The following is a 16,962-nucleotide window of genomic DNA, read 5'->3' on the forward strand; positions in this document are numbered from 1 at the left end:
AGAGTGGGATTTTGGTTTGCCTCCTGACTGTTCCCTGGTTTTGAGATGAAGCTCCCCGCTTTTTTTTATGTTTACCCTTACATTGGGTTTGTGTGGAGGGTTTGGCGGGGGGGCTACAGAGGGGGCTGCCCCATGGAGCCCATACCAACCGGCTCCCAGACAGACCCACCGCTGGCCAGGGCCGAGCCCACCAGTGACAGTGGTAGTGCCTCTGGGATAATGGATTTAAGGAAGGGAAAAACACTGAGCAGCTGCAGCCAGAGAGAGGAGTGAGACTATGTGACAGCAACAGTGCACAAAGCTGTCCTCAAAATTTGACAACTGTTATCCAGTGCCTCTACCATGAACAAAGCACCTCCTTCTCTAAGCATACTGGAACACAATTGAAAAGAAGCAGAAAATAAGACAAAGTGTTTAATTCATTATTTAATATACCTGTTTCAAGAGCTTTCTCAGTGTTCTTAACTCCATTTCTAAATTCCTTGGGTGTGACTCAAGTTTCTGTTTCTCCTCCACCTCTTTACAATATTGATCTTCTTTGCTTTGGAGGTCTTCTCTCATTTTCTCACACAGCACTTCTACTCTGAGCCTCTTTTCTTCTTGTTTCAAAGAACATCTGGGATTTAACAGAGTATTTGAGAAACAAAAGCACTGATATAAAAGTAGATATTCCACATGATGAACTTGCAGAGACAACTCAAACCATAAAAAATGTTAAATGTTTTCAGAGTTCGTATTTTTACTGTACTTTTCAACTTTTTAAAGAATTCTAACTTCATGCCATTGTGCATGGTATCAGTTGTACAAGATAGAGAAAAAAAACTTTGAGTGATTTATCAGTTATTTGTAAGTTTGCATAGGGAAACACACACCAGTGTGCACACTTCTATAATAAAAAAATAAATCACCTTCATATTACAGCCATTTTGTTGAAAAAGGAGTTTGTTGTCTCAACAGTTTAAAGCATCGTAAACTTTTACTATGGTTAATATACATTTTCTTAGTATACTGAGCCTACATATTACGGATTCAGTGACCAGAAGCAATACTGGTGAATCAGCACGCCACTTATCTATGGCAGACCCAACAATTTTTCAGCAAGCCTTCTGTAAGTCTAAAACAACTGCTGACCACAGGCAGAACAAGCAGCTTCTGTTTACTCCAGAAGGATGTCAGTGTTCAAAACCAGATTCAGAAATGCATGGGGTTTATGCTTAATACGATTAAAAACAGTTTTAAACCTCAGTGGATGTACCTCTGGGAGAAACTACAGCAATTTCATTTTGAAGCTGATTTACAAGGAAAGCCTTATGGAAGGTCAGCTTCTTTACCAACTGAAACAATCAGCAATGAGCACTGACATGGTAAAAAACGGTCCATGGTGTGCCCACAGTACCCAAACAAGAAAGCAGCTTTGTGTTTGATCATTATCTTGACTATTTTTTCCGATAAACTCGCAACGGTGAACAAGAAAAAAATAAAAATCAAGTATCAACATAAGGAAAGAACTGCCAATTGAAAGCCTGCTTTAGAAATTCTGCAAAACAAGAATCAACAACCACTAAAATTACTTGAAAGACTGACAAACATTTGCATTTGAATGGCGTATATTGCAAGGAAAAAGCTTTACATATAATTTCTAGTGTAATTTCATAAAAAGTGTAACTTTTGAAAGTATAAATTAACGCTGCTTGGAGAATTCATTTAGAATGAAAATATTACTTCTTTATACTTGACAGATGTTTGAGGATTTTGAACACCTGCTGAAGTCAAACCCAGGCCAAGCTGGGACCGGCCTCGTCTTCCTCGTACTCCCCTCCCCCGCGCTGGGAGGCCCAACTCCCCCAGGCCCAGCTCCCGCAGCCTCCCCTCACAGGGCTGGTGCTCCTGCCCCCGCGCCAGCCCGGCATCTCCCTGCCGACCTCACACGGACTGGGCAAGATCGCTGGGGCCGGGGGGCCAAAAACCAGCCGTGCTGGCAGCACCTCAGGAAAAACAAATGTAGGAAAGGGCGAAACCACCACACGGGCAGAGAAGGGGAAAAGCATGTGAAAACCAGCCCCGCAAACGAACACCCAGGTCAGCGAAGGAGGAGGGAGAGGTGCTGCTCCAGGTGCCAGAGCAGAGATTCCCCTGCAGCCCCGGAGAGAACCATGCTGGAGCAGATACCCACAGCGCAGTGCTGCGGAGGACCCCGTGCCAGAGCAGGCGGATCCTTCCCGAAGGACCTGCGACCCATGGAGGGCCCAGGCTGGAGGAGATTTTCCCCAAAGGACTGCAGCCTGGGGGAGGACTCACACTGGAGCAGGGAAAAGGGACGAGGAAGGAGCAGCAGAGAAACTGCTACGTCCCGACTGCCGACCGCAGCCTCCCCGCGCTGCCTGGGGAGGTGGCAGGGAAGGAGCGCGGCAGAGCTTGAGCACGGGGGGTGCCGACGTGTCCTTCTCAGGTTGTGGGTCTTTGTTTCTCACTATCCAAATGTATTTTAATCGGTGGAGTCTTTTTGCCAGTGACGGACACTGGGAAGTGACAGCCCTGCCTTCACACTGACCCACAAGCTTTTTCACCCTGTTTTGTCAGGGAGGGGCAGTGGCAGCACCAGGAGGGAGTCTGGCCTTTGGCCAAGGTTAACACTTGCCTAATGAAATTTTAGCATAGTTTAATAGCCCTAGTAAGTGATGCTTATGTTTACATAATGCTTTGTGTATAAATGCAAGCATCGTATGACAGTTGATTTTTGTTATATATTTTTTTATTTATTATTTTTAAGCAAAGCCATTATTTTGCTGTACTCTTTGTCATTAGCTGTTGAGGGGTGTGCTGGTTGTGGCTGGGATAGTGTTAATCTTCTTCGCAGTCGCTGGTACGGGGCCATGTTTTGCAGTTGGGCCGCAAACAGGGTTGGTAGCACGGGGATGTGTTCGTTACGGCCCAGCAGCGCTCACACAGAGCCAAGGCCTTTCCTGCTCCTCACCCCACCCCACCAGTGAGCAGGGTGGGGGTACGCAAGGAGCCGGGCCGGGACACGGCTGGGACAGCTGACCCCAGCTGACCCAAGGGATGTGCCATGCCACGCGGCATCATGCTCAGCATATAAAGCTGGGGGAGGACGAAGGAAGGGAGGGACATCCAGAGTGACGGCACTTTGTCTTCCCAAGTATTTGTTATGCATGACGGAGCCCTGCTGTCCTGGAGATGGCTGAACACCTGCCTGCCCATGGGACTGGGACGTGCTGGATGAATTCCTTGCTTTGCTTTGCTTGCGTGCGTGGCTTTTGCTATTAAACTGTTTTCATGCCGACCCATGAGTTTTCTCACTTTTCCCTTTCCGATGCTCTCCCCCACCCCACTGGGGTGGAACAAGTGAGTGGCTGTGTGGTGCTTAGGTGTTTAGGTGTGGCTGGGCTTAAACCACATCAAGGGGATATAAAGAAGAAAAAGCTCTTGCTGACTTTTGATGACCGCATTAGAAGGAGCTGAACTGTACTTTGCAAGAAACTGCTTCTCCAGCTCTGACTAGACAGAGAACCAATGATAAAGTAAGGCACGTCGGCTGGTAATACAGGCGACATCTCAGGCTAGGTGACAGTTTCACAGCTTTTGAGGGGGATCTCTAATCAGAAAGAAATATTATATCAACATATGAAATTAAAATACTTAGGAGTGCATACAAAGAAATCGTGTTTTAAGGGGAACTTGTAACAGCTGAAGACAGAGACTTGAAAACATACCCATATGAACCACACCAAGCTCTTCCAACAGCAGCACAGCCTCCTTGCAGGTTGAAGCTTGTAACCGGACATCCTCTGAAGTTGGGTCAGATGAGTGAGTTAAACCAGGGCCATCAGTTACTTCCATTTGTCTGCTGACCTACAAAAAATACAGTACTTTCTGTAATTCCACTGTCTAGGATTACAGACCATTACAAATGCACGAATGATTCATTCTCTCCTTCACAGCCCACAGATTTGTCTCAAATACAATAAAGCTGCATACCAGCAGCAATCCGTACATCTGGTCGATCACTACATAAACACTGCTCCCATCTAAGTGATTAAAAGCTGATAGAAACAGTTTATCAAGAAACTAGTTTTACAATACCTCGTTCTTTTCACTCCTGGTTGTTGCTGCAGGTCTAGAAAACAGAAATGTATTTCAGTACTGGAATGCTTACTTTGCATTATGAATAATACCTACAGCTGCTTTGAAAACTTAATTGCAGAACTGAATTAAACTAAAATCTGTATAGTAACTTTGCTAGATATAGTTCAAGACTGAAACAATTATTGTGTACTATTATGTCTACTGGAAGGCTAATTTTTCCACAAGATGTTAAGCAAATAGTTGAAGTAACTGTTCCCTAAACTTCACGCAAAGTGACAGAAATCTTACAGCTACAGACATGTAGCTATACGGTTACGTGCATTCCCTGTTTAATACCAGGGGGTTAGCTCTCTCCAGTAATGAGAATCCTTCTCCTACAGGATTCTCTGGTGTCCTGGGTCTGGCTGGGATGCAGTTTGTTTTCTTCACAGCAGCCCACACAGCACTGTGTGTTAGATTTCTGACCAAAACGGTGTTGATAACACACCAGATTTTTAGCTAGGGTTGAACAGCGTCAACAACTTCTCTTTCTCACTTTGCCACAACCCACACAAGTAAGTTCAGGGTGGGCAAGAAGTCAGGAGGGTACACAGCTGCAAGAGAAAAGGTGGAGCGGGGAGCAGGGCAAAAAATCCTGAGATACCTGCAGTGAAAAAAACTGAGATACCTCACCCTTTTTAAACACATGAAATACTTCTATGCCTGTGCACACACACTCATGTAATTAATCAGAATTTGTGCACGTGACCTCATTGTTGACTTGGCCAGCATGTTCAAAAGCACTCTAAACAAAAGTGAACTGTTTGTCAACACAAAGCTCATCAGGTAGTCACACAAAAGAACAAGAAAGAACAAGAAAGAACATCAGGTGGTCACACGAAAGAACAAGAATCTTCATATGCATCAGGTTTACAAAAAACCTAAACACACAACAAAAGCCCAAACTAGCCTCTAGCTCTCAGGCCAATTTTTATCATTAAGTAAGTTTTATTTTCAACATTCCTTACGTGCATACCTTCCTTCATCCTCAGATATTTCACTGGAAGTGCTATCATCCGGTACTTGACCATGATTGCCACTGGAAGAGCTCATCTGCTGATGAGCCTTCTGCTTTGAAGGCTGTCTTTTACTTTTCTTTGCACCTTTGGCATTCAGGGCAATTTTACTACATTACACAGAAAGAAAGAAAGAAATCACCAAGTGAGTAGGTTTGCAAAAAATATTTCTGTGAAACAGACATACTTAAGATGATGTCTGAAACAACTGAGATGACAAATATCTATGATAAAATCACAGACTTGACTGCAAAGATCATGGAAGATACCCAAGTATTTAAAATCCTTGCCCTAGGAGTGAGGGGGACACGTGGAGTCTGAGCTAGATCTTAAGCTGGACTATATCCAATAGCCACGGTACAGAAAGCATCTAGAGCAGAGATTCCTTTGAAGGACAGACAGAAAAAACTCCTGCTTAGGTCTGCATAAAAATACGTGTGCCTTCTTTAAACTTTTGAGATTGGTTTGATAATATCTTTTCCCCTCTCCTGACAAAGGGCACATTAACTTAATGAAAAGGAAAACACCAACTGCACGGAGATCACTAAAATCACCTAGAAAAGGGAGTAGTAGCAAACCCCAAGTTCCTACTTTTCTTTTCTAGGTGGCCATTTCCTACAAAAATAACTGCTTTTTCCAGTCTTCGGTTCTGGTTTTGAAGATGCATTTTACCTCAGTGTTGACATGGAAATCACAGGAATTTGGGTGGGGGTTTTCTTTTTTTTTCCCCTTTTCTTTTTTTAGAGCAGGCAATAAATTTGAACCTCCATCGTGCGCTTCGTGTATTCTAAAAAGAAATTTTCTTCATTTTTTGAGAAACGGTGGACTACTCACTATGGCTTTCACCACTGAGGAAACTACTTCAACTACTACAGTATTAGAAAACCTAAGACACTTACATAGCACTACAAATAAGAATTAGAGATTATTTCCTTAGCTTACCATTTCATTGGCATTTTAATCAATTTTGAGCTTCCCCCAGATGAAAAACTCTTTTTGTCTTTTTCTTCTATCGTGTTTTCATTCTCCATTTTCAAACAGTCATTCTTCCTTACAGTAATCTTTTGTTTCATTTGCCGATTAGTGATGTTATTTATCCACACATTCCTGTTTTGCCACTGATACGGAGAAATAGTGTGAAATGGGGACAATGGACATCGATTGTGATTGTATGTGTCTGCTCAAGGAATGTGGGTATGGTGACTGGTCATGGGTGCGGTGTCTGGTCACATAGGCACACAGCTCTGAGGAGACAACTACAGTTTTGAGGAGACACCTGCCCCTCTTCCTCTAACAAAGGGGCTATTTAAAAAAGAATGAGAAAAGGATGAGAGACATTCCAATGCTATCTAGAGGGAGGGAGTGCTAAGTCTTCTTGCTGGAGAAGATCAGATGGTCACAAGGACATGAATCACCTACAAACCTGCAAGACCACCACATTCCAGGCAAAGGATTGATAAACTAATTAACATACGAAGTGAGAGTAAGCGGGTTTAGGTAACGAATATGTATAGGCGTTAATTGAATATTCATTTGTTTTATTGTATAAATGTGAGATGGTTCGTCACTTCGGGCACGCACGCTTGTGGAGGAGCGATCCCCCGTGCATCTGCGCGCAATAAACATACCTACTTTATAACTTTCGAGTTATAGAGTCTAATTCCGCACGTCACCATGGCCTGCACTTTTGAACATCTTTGTTTGCTTTTTTCCTTCTCAACCTACAAAAACAAAGTTAAGCTTCATGTATTTCTAGAAGACAGAAACTCCACATCCAAGATTGATTAATTCAGGTTTTACCCCTGAAATAATATAAAATGAAATCTTTTTTTTAATTCATAGAGAAGCATTTTCACAAAATTACACTACAAAATGTACTATGCCATTGAAAGTACTTTGAATTCACTCATGATGGAAGACATAACAAAAATACAGCCCTTAGAAAGATAACAATATCTTAAAACATGAAGAACAAAAAAAGTGAAAGCATTACTGATGGACAAAGAGTTAGGAGGACTGCACAATGTTAGAACACCACCAGAAAAAAATCAAGTGGAACTGTGCTGGGCTACTGCTCCCTGAACAAGGGGAGGAAAGAAAAAAAGATCCCAAACCCACAAACACAACTGGTTTCACAGGGAAGAGGAATTTTAGTGCAAGGCAATGAAGACACACCATGCAGATATCTCAGCACATGAATTATTAGTCAAGACCCTGTTCAGAAGCTATTTTCATTCTTTGATTCAGAAGTGGAACTGATAGAATTGTATGGATTCCTTTTTAAGGGAATGAAGTGTAACTACTTGCACTGGAACCGAGTGCCACCTACTGTTAAACTGGAACAATAATGCATTCCGTTTTCCAAAAATGGGGAAAAAGACAACTCTCCACTGTATTCACCAGTCACCTATTTCCATTAGAACAAAACCCAGTTCGTAGGAAGCATCTTCCCGTCGTGACCAATAGCTCAAGTGAACAGGAAATACTCTGCCTGGCTCCAGAAGGCTGCGGGTCTCCCCAGGCTCTTTTACACACGCTCCATCGCTGCTATCGCTTCAGCAGCGGTTTTACCTCCCAACAGAGACTTCCTTAAAAACATGATCTGACTTTCCTGAACAGTGGATCGTATCTCACAGTTTCATTGATTTGCACAGCAGAATCCTGCAGTTTCCGTTGAAGCTAACGAAGACTGTGTGCTTTCAAACCCAAGCACGTTCAGCGCCTCCACCATAACTCTGAGTTAGAGCTATTGCCTAAACCACTACATGCTGCACACGCTGCCCGTGCCAGCCCTGGCTAGCCCAGCCCTGTTTTACCGATTCATCCAGGCACTTCCATCAGTGCCTCTGACTTGCTGAATTTACACATGAGAAACCAGGCCTTTCTGACCAACACCCATGCTCTTTAACCGCACCGGTTATTTTTAAATTAATGACACATTACTAATTAAAGTGACCAAGACAAGTCAGAACTACAGCTCGGTTGCAGTCAAAATCACATGCGTCGCAGATTTTCCCTGAATTTCTTCACAGCATCACCTATGATTGCTGTTGTCAAATACATGACTGCTTCTTTCTTTACCTGCAGAAAGCTTGGCACAACACGTACAATATTGTACAACATACAGCTCCATCTGACAGTCAGACCAGAATGACCTTCCTGCAGTGCAGGCGGGCTGCGTATCTCCAGTAGCACCCACAGCCCCAGCCTGCACTGCCTTAGAGACAGCAAAGATCCACGCTGATGAGAAACGCTCTCACGCACATGGCATTTCACCTTGTCCACGGATTTGAAACACAGGTTGCTTTGCAAAATTTAATTGTATGGTTTTGTTCCAAGGCAAAACAGACTGTCCAACAACTTTTGACTTACACTAAAAACCATAAATATCCACCTTCCATATGAACGGATACATGCCAGGATATGTACTGCTGATGAATTTTTTCGCATGCTGCTGGGGAGCAATACCTGCACGTGTTCATCTTTTTGTCCATCTCTACTGGGATTCCTTCTAGCTGGGTACGTTGCATCTCAGGGTTGTATGGAGGGGATTACCTCCAAGCAGCGGGACAGATCACCCCTGTCGCTCCTAAACTGCCTCTGCTGAGCATCTCAGTGCCTCCCACAGTGGTGGCTTGCTCAGGAAGAGGTGGCCTGTGATGGCGCCTCTCCAGTGCACATGCCCACAGGACCACCGAGCAAAGGACTATCCCACACCATCTTTCCCCTCTCTGAGAAAGAAAGCACGTACGCATCTATGGCTAATCTCCCTTCTGAAGCAGTACAGCTCAGCTGAGACCTCAGACTGCTTTTCTGCAGCACCTGGGATTCTTACCAACACTGTCTCCGTGGACTCTACCCGGACTCAGTTTTGTGCAGAGGAGGTGTTTACTGCCGCATGCGCAACAGCAACGGCAAGGGCAGGCAGCGCAGCGATCTCCTGTTACCGAACGTGCTGCTCTGGGACTCCCAAACAGGCGGTCAGTTATATCCCTGGCAGAGTTCTCCAGCAAAGCCACCCCCGATTTGTATCCACCTCAGCTGTACAAACACGGTGTAAACAGACGCGCAGCGGCTCTTTACCTCCAGCACTGTATGTCCCTTTCCTTCCCGTGTCACCACCACCTGCAAAAGCGCTCACGGAAATGAGCAAACCCCACCCGCCAGAAAGAGGCAGGGCTTTCAAAGGGAAGGAGGGTATTCAATGGAAGCTGCAGATGTGCCCTGCCTGGAGAAGGCACCACTGGCAACCCCTCCTCTGTGAGAGCTGGGGAGATGCAGAGGGGGAGGAAGGCAGGCGTCGGGGAGTAACTAGAAGCCCTGGTTTGCTACTGCTGCAGCAGCCCTGGCTGGGGGGACAATAGAGCTCGCCATGAAATGACGATCAACCAAAATATTTCAGAGGGGCACAGCAGGGAGCACAAGCTGCTGGGCGTCAGCAAAGGGCTGTGCTCAGCTTTTCTGCGGCACGTTGTCACAGGCAAGGTGAACACGAAGCACAGGGAGGATCTGCAGTTCTACCTGCCTTGCTGGGGCTTGGCCTGAGCTCCCCCTTTGCAAACCAAGTCACCCTCCCGCCACACCGCACAATCTCTGCTTCATGTATGTCCCAGCAACTGGGGTACCACATGCAGAGAAATCTGAGAGGTCCCCCCTGGTCAGAGCTCTAGTCATCACTGGTTCCAACACCTTCTGATGCTCAGGGTGTCCCCTGCGCCAGTGGTCCTCCCTCCAGGCGCCCCTCCTCCTCTCCATTTGCCCCGGAGTAGACAACTCAACATCACACCCATTCTGGGGAGATTTAAGCCCCAAAGAGCTCAGAACTGGCTGAAGCCAGCACAAAAGCCTGTCTTCTCTCTGAGAGTTGCAATGTCCTTACACACCCCCTGTCCTTCCCGTCTCGATCAGAAACCAAACAGGGGAAGCGGTGCACGCAGATAGACAGAGAATACTGAATGGGACACACTGGCTCCTCTCCTAACTCCTTTATTGTCTCAAAGGTGTTTTCATTCTGTTGGAGGAAAAAGAGAGAACTATGTAGAGTCCCCAAGTTTATCCCTGGTAAGCACTTTCACATGTTCATTTAGTAAAGCAGATTAGATTCATTCCTCAGATATTTTTTTTTGGGGGGGGGGGGGGGGGATTATAATGAACTCATTCAGTTTTTAAATCAGGCTTAGGAGCCATGACTCACTGGCTACGAATACGTGTACACACATGCGTGTACAGGACAGCACAGAATACTCTATTTACTCATATGGGTCTGAAAAGACTTTTTTTTTTTTCTATCATTTTTTGTTCTGTGCATCATTTATGGCTGGACTGCATGAACAAGATGGTTTTCTTAATTCTCTGAAAACACTTGCATCTATTGACGCCTGCACCTCTAAACATAGTGATATGGTCATACAGCCAAATTTGCAAAGCGGATTACTGTTCTTACACCATTCTGGGCATAGCAGGCATACCCATAGAAACACCCCTAATGACCTAATGGTCATGCCTATTTACACATTTATTTCTTCTATTTCATCCTCTGTAAAGAACAAGTGCTCCTTTCCTCGACCTGTCTCAGAAGAAATCTGAATATTTAAGGAATTAAAACAGGTAAGTCGGCCAAAGGAAAATTTAAACATACTTACTTTAACAGTGCCAAGGTGTTATTACTAAAATGCAAGCACTTTGACAGCAGGTATCTTAGCAGTGCTGTGCAAAGTGACAGAGAAAAGCCTCAAGAAAAATCTACTAGAGTTTGGGTCAATACACTAAATCCCAGCACAATGGTTCAAGGGTAAGTGCACTTTAGAACAGAATGCGTCCTGAATCAAGTTAGGAAGAAGACAAAGAACATATCCTGCTGGGAAGATCATTAACGATTAGGAAAACTCGACCAGGCTACTAGAAATTTGTCCCAGGTTAGAAAAGGCCAAGAATCTTTCAAAGGACACTACAAAAAAATAACATTTAAGACAAAAGGCAGCGTCGTAGCAAATGGAATTAAAAGGAGTCCTAGAAAGTAAATCTTTCAGTAATAAGCAAGCAAAGCTAATAACAGTTTAGGGCATAGAAAAGATTAGCTCAGCACCAGGATGCACAGCAGACAGGAGAGCAAATTAGTTCTGTCTTTCCAAAATGTAAATGGAGGGGGGGGGGGGGGCGGAAATTCAGAACTTACGTGTTTCTCTTTATTTTTCCTGCATCTAATTTTTAACTGTTAAGAGAAATAACACAAAAGCTTTATTTTTGCTAATGCCAGGCAACTGGAATCTCAAATTTAAATTAATCCTTTACACACTGCCATTTGGGGATCATTTCTACCAGATCCAACAAGGATACAAGGGATAGGACAGGAGGAAATGGCCCCAAGTTGCCCCAGGGGAGGTTTAGATTGGACATTAGGAAAAAATTCTTCACCAAAAGGGTTGTCAAGGACTGGAACCAGCTGCCCAGGGAAGTTTCAGGGTGGCCTCACCATCCCTGGAGGCATTTCAAAGATGTGTAGATGTGGTGCTCAGGGACACAGTTTAGTGGTGGACTTGGCAGTGTTGGGTTAATGGTTGGACTCAATGATCTTAAAGGACTTTTCCAACCTAAATGATTCTATGATTCCACACTGTTCAAAATGACCTACAGTCTTCCTTCAAAAAAGAGGGTTTATACTGCTGTTCCAATTGTACTGGGTATCAGGTAATCCAGCCTCGTAGCACTCTTTAATTTAAAGGTTACAAGCACCGAGATATCCCCCAGTGACTGCACTTTAGCTAGTTTGATATTAAGCTAGACATTTTTCTTAACGTGATTAGCAGCATATCTCAAGCTATGTTTGAACATATTCTTAGGTGAATGGGAGATACTACCAGCTTTTCATTAGACAGAACATGAGTATTTTAAAAAGCCAAACTCCAACAGAATACACAGCACAAGCATGTGTTTCTGCCAAGATATTTTCTATTAAGCAAATCAAATGCATATGGTCGTTCTCTCCCTCTTCTGTCCATACTTAAAATCCAGGCAAATCTGCAGAAGAACAGCGCAAAGAGCAAGGTGTTAGAACTTAGAGAGAAGTTCCACAACTTCTCTCGCACATGCTCTTCTGCTACCTGTAGCTACGTGCTTACCTTTGCACTCACATTTGTTACACAGCACACTTTGGTGCCCGGGAATTTGATTGATTTAGATTCGGCCTGACAGAAAGAAACCTTTTTTTTAAACCGTTTGACCTTGTTTCACTTCTAACTGGAAGATCAGTCCTGCCAGGAAGGAGAGGTGAAACCTCACGACAGCTAGAGGGTGAATAATCTCTCTTCAAACTTTAAAACTCTCTGTATGAAGTTTCCTTTACAATTTGTACTCCACCGGGCTATTAAAAATGTAAGAAAAGCACAGCAAGAAATCAAGCCGACCGCCAGTACAGAAGGTGCCAGCAGCTCCTCCTCGTTTCGCGAAAATCCAGCCCTCACCCTGAGGCTGCGGGACCAAATCCTGTGCAGCTGGAAGCGGCAGCGAGCCCTGGCCCCGGGGAAGGGCAGCTCAGCACCCTGCAAGGACGAGGCGCATCGCTCCGCTCCCCGCCACCCCGGGATGCCACACAGCCCCGGCGCCGGGCAGCGGCGGCAGCACGGGCTCGCTGACGGTAACGGCGACCCTCCTGCCTCCCCCGAACGCGTAACGAGAGGCGAAAGCACCGTCCGGGCCGGTGGGCAAAGCACCTGGAGCCGCATCTCCCACCCCGGCAGGCCCGCCACCCGCCGGGCCGCCACCCCCCTCACACCCAGACGGGGGGCGAGCCCCGGGAAGGGACATGTCGCACCGGGACGTCGCGCAGCCCCTCCGAGCGCCAAGGCCGGCCGGGGCTGGCAGCGACCGTCTCCTCGGGACCTGATGCTGCCGTCGAACGGCTGGATCCCATCGCCCACCGCGCAACAGATCGAGCACCCGCACGGCCGAGGGACCAGCTACGCGTGTCTGCGGGGACGGGAGCTGGGGGGCAAACCCACAAAGCTAGCACAGCTCTTCGCGACAGGAAAATACTTTATACCCCTGGAAAAACCGTTTACGATGACCTTTAGTCACACCTAATCCTCACTGGGTCTTATGAGCCTCGTCCCCATTTAAAGGCACAGTGGTCTTTAGTTTCACTCAAGTGTTCATGCATAGTTCAAGTAATTTCTGTTTGGTCTTGATATGGAGAAATAGTGTGAAAGAGGGACAATGGACATCGATCGTGATTGTATATGTCTGCTCAAGGAATGTGGGTATGGTGACTGGCCATGGGTGCGGTGTCTGGTCACATAGGCACACAGCTTTGAGGAGACACCTGCCCTTCTTCCTCTAACAAAGGGGCTGTTTATAAAAAGGATGAGAAAAGGATGAGAGACATTCCAATGCTATCTAGAGGGAGGGAGTGCTAAGTCTTCTTGCTGGAGAAGATCAGATGGTCACAAGGACATGAATCACCTACAAACCTGCAAGACCACCACACTCCAGGCAAAGGACTGATAAGCTAATTAACATACAAAGCAAGAGAAGGTGGGTTTAGGTAACGAATATGTATAGGCGTTAATTGAATATTCATTTGTTTTATTGTATAAATGTGAGATGGTTCGTCACTTCGGGCACGCACGCTTGTGGAGGAGCGATCCCCCGTGCATCTGCGCGCAATAAACATACCTACTTTATAACTTTCGAGTTATAGAGTCTAATTCCGTACGTCACTTAAGAGTTTTAGGAATAAGTCTTATGGTTAAGTCTCAGAGCTAAGATTTAAGGTTAGGTTTAAGGTTGAGTCTTAGAGTTAAGTCTTTGGGTTAAGTCTTATAGTTAATTCTTATAGGTTAAGGCTTAAGGTTGAGCCTTAAGGTTAAGTCCTAGGGTCAAGTCTTAGGGTTAGGTCTTTAGGTTAAGACTAATGGTTACGTCTTTAGGTTAAGTCTTAAGGTCAAGTCATAAGGTTGAGTCTTAGGGTTAAGTCTTAAGGATGAGCATTACAGTCTTAGGGTTAAGCCTTAGGGATAAGTCTTAGCGTTAAGTCTCTACAATTAAGTCTTTAGATTAAGTCTCAATGTTAAATCTTAGAGTTGAGTCTTTAGGGTTAAGTCCTTAGTTTAAGTCTTAAGGTTGAGCCTTAGGATTAAGCCTTAAGGTTGAGCCTTTGAGTTAAGTCTTAGTGTTAAGGATCAGGGATAAGTCTTAGGGTTAAATAACTAGGGTTAAGTCTTTAGGTTAAGTCTCAATGATAACTCTTAGGGTAGAGACTTAGGGTTAAGTATTTGGGTTAAGACTTAGGGTTAAGTATCAAGATTAAGTCTTAGGGTAAAGTGTTAAGGTTAAGTCTTAAGGTTGAGTCTTAGGGTTAAGAATTAAGGTTCAGTCTTAGGGTTAACTGTCAGGTTTAAGTCTCTAGGTGTAAGTTTTAGGGTTAAGTCCTTAGGTTCAGTCTTAAGGTTGAGTCTAAAGTTGAGTCTTATGGTTAAGTCTTTGGGATAAGTCTTAGGGTTGAGTCTTAGAGTAAATTCTTAAGGTTAAGTCGTAGGGTTAAGTCTTTAGGTTAAGTATTAAGGTTAAGTCTAAAGGCTGAGTCTTAAGGTTAAGTCTTAGAGTTAAGTCTTAGTGCTATGTTTTAGGGTTAAGTCTTAATGTTAAGTCTTAGAGTTAAGACTTAAGGTTAAATATTAGGGTTAAGTCCTAGTGTTAAGTTTTAAGGTTCAGTCTTAGAGTTAAGTCTTACGGTTATGTCTGTAGGTTAAGGCTAATGGTTATGTCTCAATGTTAAGTCTTAGGTTTAAGTCTTAGGGTCAAGTCTTTAAGGTTAAATCCTAGGGTTAAGTTTTAGCATTAAGTCTTTAGGTTAAATCTTAAGGTTAACTCTCATGGTTGAGTCTTAGCATTAAGTCTTAGGGTTATGTCTAAAGGTGGAGTCTTACAGTTAAGTCTTAGGGATAGGTCTTTAGATTAAGACTTAGAGTTAAGTCTAGAGGTTAATTCATAAGGTTGAGTCTTAGGGTTAAGTCTTAAGGTTGAGTCTTTTAAGGTTGAGTCTTAGGGTTAGAATTAGGGTTAAGTCTTAGAGTTAAGGTTAATTCTTAAGGTTGAGTCCTAGGGGTAAGACTTAAAGTTCAGTCTATAGAGTTAAGTCTTAGGGTTAAGTCTTACGGTTGATTCTATAGGGTTAACTGTCTGGGTTAAGTCTTAGGGGTAAGACTTAGGGTTAAGTCTTATAGTTAAGTCTTAGGATCATGTTTTAGGGTTAAGTCTTACGGGTGAGTCTAACTGTCAGGGTTAAGTCTTAGCGTTAAGTCTTAGGTGTAAGTCTTAGGGTTACGACTTAAGGTTAAATCTTCAGGTTAAGTCTAAAGGTTAAGTCTTAAGTTTGAGTCTTACGGATAAGTCTTAGGGTCAAGTCTTTAGGTTCAGTCTTAAGGTTAAGTCTAAAGGTTGAGTCTTAGGGTTAAAACTTCGGGATAAGTCATAGGGTTAAGTCTTAAAGTCTTCAGGTTAAGTCTTAGATTTAAGTCTTAGCATTAAATCTTAGTGTTACGTCTTAGAGATAGGATTTAAGGTTAAGTCATGAGGTTGAGTCTTAAGGTTACGTCACTAGGGTTAGGCCTTTAGTTTAAGACTTTGGTTAAAGCCTTAATGTTAAGTTTTAAGGTTAAGTTTTAGGGTTAAGTCTTAAGCTTAACTATCAGGGTTAATTCTTATGGTTAAGTTTTGCGTTTAAGTATTAAGGTTAAGTCTAAATGTTGAGTCCTAAGGTTAAGTCTTAGGGTTAAGTCTTAAAGTTGAGTCTTAGGGTATAGATAGATATATCTATAGATATATAGATATATATCTTAGAGATAAATCTTAGGGTTAAGGCTTAAGGTTAAGGGTTAAAGTTGAGTGTTAGGGTTAAGTCTTTAGGTTAAGAAAGGGTTAAGCCTCCATGTTTTGTCTTACGGTTAAGTCTTATGGTTCAGTCTCAGGGTTGAAGTCCTAGGGTTAAGTTTTAGGGTAAGTATTAAGGTTAGGTTAAAAGTTTTAGCCTTAGGATTAAGTCTTAGAGTTAAGTTTTAAGGTTAATTTTTCAGGTTGAGCCTTAGGGTTAAGTCTTAGGGATAAGTCTCGAAGTTGAATCTTAGGCCTAAGTCTCAGGGTTAAGTCTTAGCGTTAAGCCTTAAGGTTAAGTGTATGGTTTAAGAATTAGAGTAAGTTTTAAGGTTATGTCTTAAGGTTAAGTCTTGTGGTTAAACTTTGGGTTAAGTCTTCGGGTTAGGACCTTACCTTAAAATAATGGTTAAGTCTAAATGTTAAGTCTTAGGGTTATGTCTTAGGGTCAAGTCTTCAGGTTAAGTCTTAAGGTTCAGTCTATGGGTTAAGTCTCAAGTTTGAGTCTTAGAGTTAAGGCTTTGGGTTAAATCTATAGGGATAAGTCTTACAGTAAAGCATTAGGGTTAAGTCTTTAAGTAAAGTCTTAAGGTTAAGTCTTAGGGTTAAGTCTTAAGGTTGAGTCTTAGGGTTAAGTCTTAGGGTTAAGACTTTAGGTTAAGTCCTAAGGTTAAGTTTTAAGGTTCCGTCTTAAGTCTTATGGTTATGTCTTAGGGTTAAGTCTTCGGGTTATGTATAACTGTTAAGTTTTTGGATTAAGTCTTAAGGTTAAGTTTTAGGGTTAAGCCTCAAGGTTAAGTCTTTAGGTTAAGTCCAAATATTGAGTGTTAGGCTTAGAGTTTTAGGAATAACTCTTATGGTTAAGTCTTAGAGCTAGGTATTAAGGTTAGGTTTAAGGTTCAGTCTTAGAGTTAAGTCTTTGTGTTAAATCATATAG

At 43.5% G+C, this 16,962-nt stretch overlaps 2 protein-coding genes and 1 long non-coding RNA gene across 5 annotated transcripts in view; 1 reads left to right on the top strand and 2 right to left on the bottom strand.

Annotated features, from left to right (window-relative positions):
• Positions 1-561, bottom strand: part of LOC129783555 (39S ribosomal protein L27, mitochondrial-like) — a 32,995-nt gene extending 32,434 nt beyond the window's left edge. Inside the window, exon 1 of the mRNA XM_055793511.1 lies at positions 436-561. Coding sequence (XP_055649486.1) covers positions 436-561 — 126 coding nt within the window. The remainder of the gene's footprint in view (positions 1-435) is intronic.
• LOC129783537 (crossover junction endonuclease EME1-like) overlaps positions 1-16,962 on the top strand; it is a 178,276-nt gene that overhangs the window by 35,966 nt on the left and 125,348 nt on the right. The gene's annotated exons all lie outside the window — the stretch shown is intronic.
• Positions 3,777-6,659, bottom strand: LOC129783539 (uncharacterized). Of its 2 annotated transcripts, none has more exons than XR_008745335.1 (3): positions 6,102-6,657; positions 5,120-5,269; positions 3,777-3,870 (listed from the first exon to the last, which is right to left on the bottom strand). It is a non-coding gene; the product is annotated as an uncharacterized LOC129783539 (long non-coding RNA). The 2 variants fall into 2 exon arrangements; XR_008745336.1 differs by lacking the exon at positions 3,777-3,870 and adding an exon at positions 4,100-4,135 and having other exon boundaries at positions 6,102-6,659.

This window comes from Falco peregrinus, unplaced genomic scaffold (assembly GCF_023634155.1).
Source record: "Falco peregrinus isolate bFalPer1 unplaced genomic scaffold, bFalPer1.pri scaffold_51, whole genome shotgun sequence".
NCBI classification, from domain to species: Eukaryota; Metazoa; Chordata; class Aves; order Falconiformes; family Falconidae; genus Falco; species Falco peregrinus.